Source organism: Pyrus communis, chromosome 14 (genome assembly GCF_963583255.1).
Source record: "Pyrus communis chromosome 14, drPyrComm1.1, whole genome shotgun sequence".
NCBI classification, from domain to species: Eukaryota; Viridiplantae; Streptophyta; class Magnoliopsida; order Rosales; family Rosaceae; genus Pyrus; species Pyrus communis.
This window is the reverse complement of record NC_084816.1, coordinates 12278791-12289036: the sequence shown is the minus strand read 5'-3', so window position 1 is coordinate 12289036 and position 10246 is coordinate 12278791. Positions and strand designations below refer to the sequence as shown.

At 38.2% G+C, this 10246-nt stretch overlaps 1 protein-coding gene across 4 annotated transcripts; it reads right to left on the bottom strand.

Annotated features, from left to right (window-relative positions):
* Positions 1–155: 155 nt before the first annotated feature.
* LOC137715915 (OVARIAN TUMOR DOMAIN-containing deubiquitinating enzyme 6-like) lies at positions 156–6292 on the bottom strand. Of its 4 annotated transcripts, none has more exons than XM_068455276.1 (9): positions 6093–6292; positions 4695–5659; positions 3336–3497; positions 2750–2827; positions 1945–2023; positions 1711–1856; positions 1031–1096; positions 766–937; positions 156–524 (listed from the first exon to the last, which is right to left on the bottom strand). In XM_068455276.1, the coding sequence occupies exons 2-9, from the start codon at positions 5379–5381 to the stop codon at positions 307–309; spliced, it is 1608 nt and encodes a 535-aa protein (XP_068311377.1). In that variant the 5' UTR covers positions 5382–5659; positions 6093–6292; the 3' UTR covers positions 156–306. The 4 variants fall into 4 exon arrangements, with proteins under 4 accessions (XP_068311377.1, XP_068311380.1, XP_068311378.1 ...); XM_068455279.1 differs by having other exon boundaries at positions 156–521; XM_068455277.1 differs by having other exon boundaries at positions 4695–5558.
* Positions 6293–10246: the final 3954 nt, after the last annotated feature.

Below are 10246 nucleotides of genomic sequence, written 5' to 3'. Positions count from 1 at the left end.
TCTCCCCTTACACTCTTATTTAATAATCTCCGTAAAATTTGTTTGATTTATTCAATATCATGGCCAAAAACAAAGAGAAGTGCGTGGAAAGAAAAAAACAGAGAGAATAGTTATCATTTCCATCAGTGTGGGCGAAAAGGTTCACACTCGAGACCTCAAAAACAAACTAGTAATTCCATTTTATTGATTGAACTTAGATTACATATTTAAGATTCACAGGCTTCCATTAAATAGGAATCATTTTCTTTACCAGCACTACAGTTTCAGCACAACGAAGCAAGCGTTCCTAAATTGGTTCGTACCAGGTCATTCGGTTGCCTTGCCTTTGCGCCGGCTGCTGCTGCTAGTTTCCAACAGGTAACAAACCATGGAATCGACATCATCTCCAAATATGCTGTAAGCCTCAATCACCTGCAGATAGCTGAACCCCATCGATAGCACAACTTGCACACTACTGCTAAGGGTCGAATCCTGAAATCCTTGGTCCCTCCCTTCAACTTTAGTATCACTGCCTGATGATCCTGCTGTTCATATGAAATTCTAGTCACTAACACACTTCCCAAATTCACAAGTAGCATAGAATTAATCAGAGCCTACGTGTAAATTCCACCCATGTACCCAAGAGTTGCCAAACTAAATCATCCAAAAATGCAGTTTAATACCTTAAAATTGAGCCCACACTCAAAACAAAAAATATTTTTTCTACCGAGTTCTGTACGAGAGAGAGGGAGGCGAGGGGAAGAAACAAAGGAATGGGAAACTCACTAGCTCCAGAAGATGATGGCTCAGCACTAGAAGTGGAAGATTCTCTACGTCCAAGTTGTTGATTAAATATGCCGTCTGCATATTCAAGCCTCGAAGCTTCCATAACCATGCGCTCAATTTCTTTCTCAGTAAGCTCCAGATCCGAGTAAAATCGCCCCTCAGCTAGAAGTGCCTGCCAGTAGTAAAGATGAGAGGAAAAAGTGATCATGAAATTCCAGGTCAAGTATTTTTTAAAACCATAATGCAGAAACATCAGGATACTTGCATTATCAATTTGTTGGTCCTGTTGAGCCTTAATAGCAGCCTTGACCTGATCCTTGTCAACATTTGACTACAGAAACGAAAAGATGAAACATTAGATTAAGTTGTTTAATCGAATGATACCTTTCAGAAATAAAACCACTGAATAGCTGGCTCGTCAAGTGATGTGACCATCACATCCTCGCTTTCTTTGACAACAACTTTAATTGGAAGCACTAATAACTAACAATGCTTCGAATGAATGGTGCCATTTTGAGCCCCGAATTTCTTCATCCCACTGTATTTCTTCCCCACTCCCATTCCCAGCCCCCGAAAAAGATTTAAAATAACATTCACCTTACTCAAGCCAAACACCCGTTGAACCCAAATCTCTTCCCCATAACAGTAACTTCTTTTGTTTATCTAGGAATGGCAGCAGCGAAAGCCTAATAAATTAAACATATTTATGTGCGCATGCCATGTGACAGTAAATAGTAACAAGACTTTTTGAAGGAACTGGCAATAGTTTTACACTTCAGATTTCTTAGTTTCGATTTTTTTTTAACCTTCCCCTTTATATACAACCCTAGTCTTATCATGTCAGAAAGAAAAGGAACATCTATGTTATCCATGTTTCATCCAGATGTATAGAAGTAACATAATTAAAGCCAGATGAATATAGAATAATTAAGCACATACACTCACCCCACGAAGACGGCTGAACCCAAGTCCTACACCAATGGTCTGACGACGGGGATCAACAAGAGAGTTGTAATGATTTCCATGATGATAACTTAGTCGTAGGGGTGGTGTGTCAGTGTCATAGCTTCCATGGAAAATATTAATCGGTTCTGCATCAAACTCACTTAAGTTAACAAAACAGTGCAAATAGAAAATTTCACTGGAAGAAAGATAGAAATCATTATTCAGCTCAAAAACCTGTGCTATAGGAATAAATATGGATGGGCCGATTATACATTTCAGATAAGGCTTGGATCTCAATATTGTTTCCATAGACCTGACATAAGATAAAATTAGTTATTAAACATATCTGCAGTGGAAAAGACAGGGAACTGTGCAAAAATTCACTGGGTCAATAATTAACAGACATCATATTACCAATAAGTATAAAACTAAACAAAGGTATTAACATGGTGAAAACTGAAGCCACCAGATCTTAAGTTATAATATAAATAACTGAAAGACAAACACTTGAATGGCAACTAAGAAAATAACCATGCTTATTGAGTAGGGGGACGCTGAGAAAGGGTAAAACAAGTAGTCATGCAACATTGGAGATAAGATCTTTTAAGTTTTATAAGTATACCAACTATCTTTGTTAGCAGTCAACACATATGCCTCTATTATTATAATTCACCTAAGTCACCTACCATAAAATTATACGGTCATTGACAATATTCATCAGCGTGTCATAATTAAGCAGCTAGACCTTTCCACTCTCTCACAATTAGCAAGCATAACTTCAAGAGGAAACCTAATTACTCTTCCACATGAGATGGTGCAATTGTCATCCGAGAAATCAACAGCCATTCAAGGCAGTTTCCAAGCTGGGATTGCAAATACTTCTTTTTGGGGTGTAAAGCTAGGTTTGAATGCCTTCAGTGAGGGTGCAAAGCTAGGAACTCAAGATGCCATTTTAAGATACTATATGGAGCTAATGTTTAGGCATACCCCATCAATAAAGTATTTCAAGGAGTGGACATCAATGAAAGATGTGGCATACCTTGTCTCTTCTTTTCCTCTTACAATAAGAGGTAAATCCTTCTGTAATAAATTGAGAAAAGTGATCCCTCTCTCGTTCCTGGACAAATACAGAGAACTAAGTATCAGAAGTTATGATGAACTATAGCATTAAGTAGGTATGAAAAAAATTATGGTATAGCTATGAAAAAGAAAGCAATATTTATATTTCTGTCCAGTAATTTGTTTTCTTTAACAAATAATGGATAGGAATCAAAACTAAAAGTATTGTTACTATAAAAAGCTTTTCCCTCTACTACCTGATTTTCTTCTATTTTACTTTTCACACTTTAATTTTCTCCCCATTACACGCTTAATAACATTGTTTGGGTTACCAATTCACTTTACAACATTGTCCAACAACCCCACTGTTGGCCAATCAACCATATAGCAATAGTTCAATTTTAAAGAGAATTCAAAAATCTTTTTGTTATTTGCAAGTGTATGCTAACATTACATAGCCAGATCCCAACTTAATCTCTAATAAGTACCAAACATGTGTATATATCCACAGCGCCTAAAAAAGAGCATAAATAGAATAAAAATAGAGGGGAAGTAAGGAATAATACCATGTACTCTATGCACATTTGCCGGATCAAGTCACAGGCATCAGAATCCCCATAAACTTGATCTGCAACAGCACGAAAGAGACAATTCCCATCCTCCAGCATTCTTTTCACTTCAAAACCTTTTGCACGCCTAATATCAATTTCAAACTGTCGTTCTCTTTCCTGATATAGATTTAACATGCCAATTTGAGATTTCTGAATTAGAAGTGAAGAATGGAGCAAACAAATGTAACATCACACTGGGGGTGCAAATGCGACCTCCAAGGCTTCAAACAAAAAATAATATGAAATTTAATGGCACAACCTCCTACATGTTTAGCTTCTGCTTAAGCGTCTTTGTTAAACATTTCTTCCTGATAGGGAGGTGTAACTTCCCACATCGCCTAGTGGAGTGGATCTTGTAAGTCTTATATGTATATTCTCATCTCTACCTAGCACGAGGCCTTTTGGGAGCTCACTGGCTTCGGGTTCCATCGGAACTCCGAAGTTAAGCAAGTTCGCGCGAGAGCAATCCCAGGATGGGTGACCTACTGGGAAGTTCTCATGTGAGTTCTCAGAAACAAAACCGTGAGGGTGTGGTCAGGGTCCAAAGTGGACAATATCGTGCTACGGTAGAGTCGAGCCCTGTCCTACAGTAGAGTCGAGCCCAGGATGTGGTGGGGGCCAGGGTCGGGATGTGACAATTTGGTATCAGAGCCACTCCCTGGCTGGAAGTGTGCCGAAGAGGGTGTTAGGCCTCCAAGGGGAATGGATTGCAACATCTCACATCGTCCATGGGAGTGGATCCTGTAAGCCTTATATGTATATTCCCTTCTCTACCTAGCATGAGGCCTTTTGGGAGCTCACTGGCTTTGGGTTCCATCGGAACTCAGAAGTTAAGCAAGTTCGCGCGAGAGTAGTCCTAGGATAGGTGACCCACTGGGAAGTTCTCGTGTGAGTTTCCAAAAACAAAACCATGAGGATGTGAGATCAGGGTCCAAAGCGGACAATATCGTGCTACGATGGAGTCGAGCCCGGGACGTGGTGGGGGCCAGGGCCAGGATGTGACAGGAGGAGTTTGTATTAAGTTGATATTGGGATGCTGCTGTTTCTTAGTTTCTGAGAATATGCAACCTATTGTTTTTGTGATAAATAATGGTTAAAAAGTTCAACTTTGAGACGTGATCAGGCTTGAGTATCCAAAAAACCAAAGCAAATATTTGGGTAATGTACCAAAAATACTAAACAAGAAGATTGTACTGTGCCATGTTTTTCAATTCCTTCTAAAACACCAGGATTCTTTGCAATAAAACCTACTAGAGAGGACATCAGACTTTCCTACTTATTTGCAATTTTGCATATATAAGATCAGAAACTTACAGTGTCATCATAGGAAGATACAAAGCAAGGACTTTGCTCATCAGCACTATTGTACCCCTCGCTTTCACCATGAGACCTGGGAGAAGAGGGCAGCGACCCATTCGGCGAAGTCCTAGTTGAAACAACAGGCCAGGCAGCTGCTCTTCTAGAAGGTCCAATCCGGACAGCATTTGAACTCCCTGAGACAGATCTCCTTGAATTCGAGTTTGCTGAGGAAAGTTTTGGGGGAGGGACTGGAGGAGGTGGTGGCTGAGAACTCGCAATTACATTTTGTAAAGAATCACTGCTCGAGTCCACATTTTCAACTGTCACCCTTTCAGAAATCCTCACCCTGTCTAAACCTTTCATCAATTCCCCAGGAATGGCAATGTCATTTTTACCAACTTTTTCCCCCTCAGCTAATTCATCATTTGAACTCACATTGTCATCATTACAGCTTTCTGTCAAAAGATCATCATTTTTCACGGCCTTATTGTCACCAGTCCCACAATACTCTGTCAGCTCATCCACGAAAACATTTTCTGGTGCCTCCTCTACAATTTCCTCGTCTTTCACAACCGAAAGAGCCTGAGGATTATTAACCTGTGACTGTGCCCAAGCAGAAGAAGACCCAGACAAGGAAGAAGGACGAGTTGGGTTGGAAGAAGAACCACTTGAAGAACCTCGCTGAACCAGAATTCGAGTCATTGTATTCAATGCTTAACGTCTTCAAAACCCTAGCCTAATGTCCTTCACAAAACCCCAAACATAAAGTTATGCTTGTCACGTGTTCTGGCCTTGGGCGCAGTCGCTCCAATCCCTTGGCTGAAGGTTTTCTTCCAGCCCAGCACGCTCTGCTCCTCGGGAAACGATCTCTGCATTCCCCTAACAATTCTCATGAGACCCAGAGCTCGAACTTTAAACAAGAAAACCCTCTAAGCTACTTGAATTTTACCCCTAAAATTTCACCATTCAACCATCCCAAGCTGCAAACAACAAACACCATACATTTCCAAGAAAAATCAACAAAAAAGAACATAGCTTCGGAACGATCCGGTTGGCTTCTGAGAAAAAGATTGGAAATTCAAAGAAGATTGTACCCAAAACTCACTGAAACTTGTTGAATTGAAATCTTCTCACTTTATCAAAATGCACAAAATAAATAAAAAACCAAAATTCAAATCTTTCTACTTTCTCTCAATCTTGTTCCCCTTTCCTACCATTTTCTCAGCAACCAAACTGACACAAACCCAGGATAACCGAATAAAAAAAAATCCCAAACTCCAAGAACCATGGAAGGAAAACATCAATCAAATAAATCAAACACGACCCACACCAAAAACGCATAATACTACCAAGGTTTAACGATTACATAAAAACCCTACGGTTGACTCGACCCAGCACGAATTGGCGACTCACCTGAGAAACCAAATACAGAAACAGAGCCTCCTTCTGAAGCTTCAATCACGATAAGTCTGAGATCTGCAAAAGCTGAGCGAAATTAATTGCATTTTAATTGAAGATTTCAAATTCCCAAATTACTTTTCTAGGGTTTATGTTGATTGAGGCGAAGAAGAAGACTTGAGAGGGAGGAAAGTCCATGTGAAAAGAAAGAGAGAAGTCGCGAGGAAGAAAATGGGAGGCTGCGTTAAAGACGGCCACGTGACGTGGACTCGACAAGCTACGGCTACTCAGACACCATTACCCTTACACGTGTCCAGTTCCCTTACGCTTACATGTGTGGAGGAGGAGTCAGTCAGTTTAGTGCGTGCAACTTAAGTTAACTTCGTTTCCTCAACTTCCTAAGTGCATTTCCAAAGGTTTCGGAAAAGGAGTTGGATTCTCTCCTATCTAGTCTTCTTCCCTTCACTCATATCCTCCTACATACTTTCTTTAGTCTAATGGCTTCGAAGGCTTACATAACCTATCATTTGGTACTTGAGATTTTTTTTGTTTAAACTAACGATATTATCTACACTAAAGAAATGAGATTAGGTTATGCCTCACAATAAGCTAGCCATAATATGATTCAAATTCGCCTTGAGCGAAATCGAACCTAAGACCTCTCACTTATAAGTGAAGATAAATACCACTAGATCATAGTACTAAGTGATAGGTACTTGAGATTTAAAATCGATAAAACTGGTCGCAGAGATTGTCCACCATCTTGGTCATTCCGTTAAAAAGCCCTGTTAAGTCGAGAGTATTTTTGTTAAATCAAATTATCCACTTACTTTTTCACTCTTTTCTCTCAATTCCTTAAAAAAATACTTTTATGTTGCTGATTTTGGCCGTGAAATCAAATCTTCAACCATTATTAAAAACGATTTGGTGAAAAATTCAAATAAATCATTGCAAATGGTCGTCCTTGAATTTTTCCCCTTCATTGAGTTTTGGAATAAACTGTACAGTTTGCACCATTGAATATAAATGAAATGGATTGTTCAAAGGGTAGTATATCCACAGACAAAGCTAAATCAATAGAGTTACCAAAAAGAGATGCCATGTTCCATTACAAAAGATTTTCAACACGATCAACATAACTTGCAAAATATCCCAAAGCAAAACATGTTCAAATTTTCAACATCAAAAATAATATCCTACATGTTTAACTGCAAAATCAATAAATTAAAAAAAAAAAGCAAACAAATGGTTGTAGCTTGTTTTCTTCCATTTGTGCAGTGACATCCAAACTACGAACTCCCTCCATACTCAAGACTTCCAGGATTTGCCTCTCTTTTTCAGGTGATTTGTACCTTGTGGTGACACTACTTGGGAAGTGCCACCAGTACAACCTTGTACATGTTGAAAACCAAATGATAATAACTTACACTTAGTCACCATATAAAATTCAAATCAGACTTCTTTTATCACAACTTAGACAAGTTATTGTTGAAGTCGAAAAAAAAGTAAAGAATAAACAATACAAAAACTAAAGGGCTACTGAATGTACCATTTGAACTTGTGGAGTGGGCTGTGAGCTAGATACAACCATTCTCATGCCTTTAACCCTTTCCACCTACATTATCATCCAATTTAATGGACTTGCACTTTCAATATCAAAAACTACAGTTAAAAAAAAAAAAAACACTATACAAAACAGATTATACCTCTAATGTAGATGTGTTAACAACTGAATGATTGGCTCTTCAGTGGCTTAAGGTGTCCCTGGTGTCTTTGCAGTTGTGTGACTTGGCTTATGAGTGCTATGAGTTGGTGTTAAATGACTAGTAGAGCCCTCATTTCCACAAGTTCTTCTTGTGTGGCCTTTATGTCCACATTGATGACATGTATATTGTTTGTGTTAAACCCATTTTCCTAGCTTTTTTCCACCATGAGTTGTCACTGGTGGCTCTTCACTAGGCTCTTTTGTCTTATTCTTATTAGGTTTGCTTGTTTGCTTCTTATGTAGAGGATGTTTAATAGTGATAGTATCTACTACTCTTAACCATTGATCAGGACCATGGAGATGTGTAATTATAGGGGCATAAGCCCTAAGGTAGGATGTTTGCTTGTAGCATTCATCAACATATAAAGCAACATCTTGTTTTGTTCTTAGAATGCAAGCAACTGCGTGAGCACAAGGAATTCCATAGAGATTCCATTTCCTACAAGAACAAGTCTTGGATACTAAGTCTACTGCAAACTCCCCCTACATAAGTGTTGAACTTAGTATTTCATATCTCTAGCTAGTGTAGCCAGTGAAATCCCACTTTTTTTCTTCAACTTGTTAATTATTTTCTCAATTCTTGGACCAACAACTCCTTTCCACTTTAAAGCAGTCACTTTTCTATTTGTCATCCTTTCATTAAGTTATTCCTTAACATTTGAAGCATACTCAAAATTGGCTTGTTCTTTGCCTTCACAATAGATTTGTTAAAAGCCTCACATAGATTGTTGGCAAGAATATCACACCTAAAGTATGTCCTAAAATATGATTTACTCCAATGTTCTGGTGGTTTGTCATTCAACCACTTCCAAGATTCCATATCGTCTTCCTTCAACTTATCCATAATTGACTGAAAATTTACTAAAATCAAGGTATTGTTGTTGCCATTACTGCCTCCCACAAAATTTTCTTTAATGCAAGGCCACTGTGTATTATTTTGAAGTTATTATGCAAGTGCCTGACACTGTCTATGCTCTGCATTAGGCATAGGGTCTGAATGACATTAATTAACCCTTTTTGCTTATTTGTGATGAATGCATAACCATGACTATTACTCATGTCTAAGTCACAATCAATATTTTCAAAAACCCCTCTCAGGTGTTCATTTTCTATTTCCACAACATATGCAAGTGGGAACATCCCATTATTAGCATCAATTCCAACTATAGCTAAAATCTGTCCTGGATGTTTCCCTTTCACAAAACATCCATATAGTCATATGACATACATGCACCCCTCCTTAAACCCCTTTTGCAAGCTTCAAAACAGATGTACATTGTCACGCCCTGACCCGCGAATAAAGACTATTCACGAGCTAGGGTGTGAGACATATCTTGCTATAGAAATAAATTCTACAACCAAGGCATGGCGGAAAAGTTAAAATAATATTAAAATTTATTCAATATGCAGCGGAAATAGAATAGTACATAAATTAATTCACAACAAAAACTACCAAGAAAATAATAATTAAATTGTAACAATTCTTTCAAATGCATGAAACATATGCAAATGAGATGGATGAATGTACTCACTCCCTTCTAATCCTGCTAACACATACCTAAGGCACCCAAACCTGCACGTCCCATACCATGCTTATACCACTTGGCTCCGAATATCTTAGAATATGAGTTAACTCCTGTTCATCCATTAAACCCAGTTTTTGTAATTAAACTCTCAGTTTCCACTTTATTATACATGCACTTCCTCTGACGCCCAATTGTATATTCAAGCCCTTCCCCCAACACCTGACATATACAAGATTTCATTATTTTTATAATCAACCAATTTGTATACTCAAGCCCTGCACCCTACGCTTGACATATACAAGGTTCATTATTTTATATTCAAGGCAAACTTCAGCCCTTGAATATCCTCACAACTCAAATACTTTACACAAGTGAGCACTTGACGCAACACAACTCTTTTTTTTACTTTTGAATGCATATGTATATGTCATGTGCACATATCAATACTCACATTTTATCTAACAAGCCTGCAAGCTTCAACATAAATGAATTTGATTAGTAACAAGAGTAATATAATCATAATATTAATAACAAAGTAATAATTTATAATTCATCATCTGAAGTGTTGCTCATTGACCACTCTATATATTTTTCCATCGTCTCGTCCATCTTGGTTAGGCAACTTGTTTTTATTGAAAAGGAATAGACATCCATGTTAGAGAAGAGAATCATTAGAGTGAAATATGTCTCGAAAGCCACAAGGCATGAAATCATGTCTCTAGCTTTTCCCTTTCCAAACATCATTTTTATTTTTATTTTAGCCCACCACTTCTACTTCTTCTCATCCCACTTCCCTTATGTTCTCACTCACAAACTTGATCACTTTCTTTCACCCGACTATCCTCTTCCTCTCACACAACATTCTACCCTTTAATGTC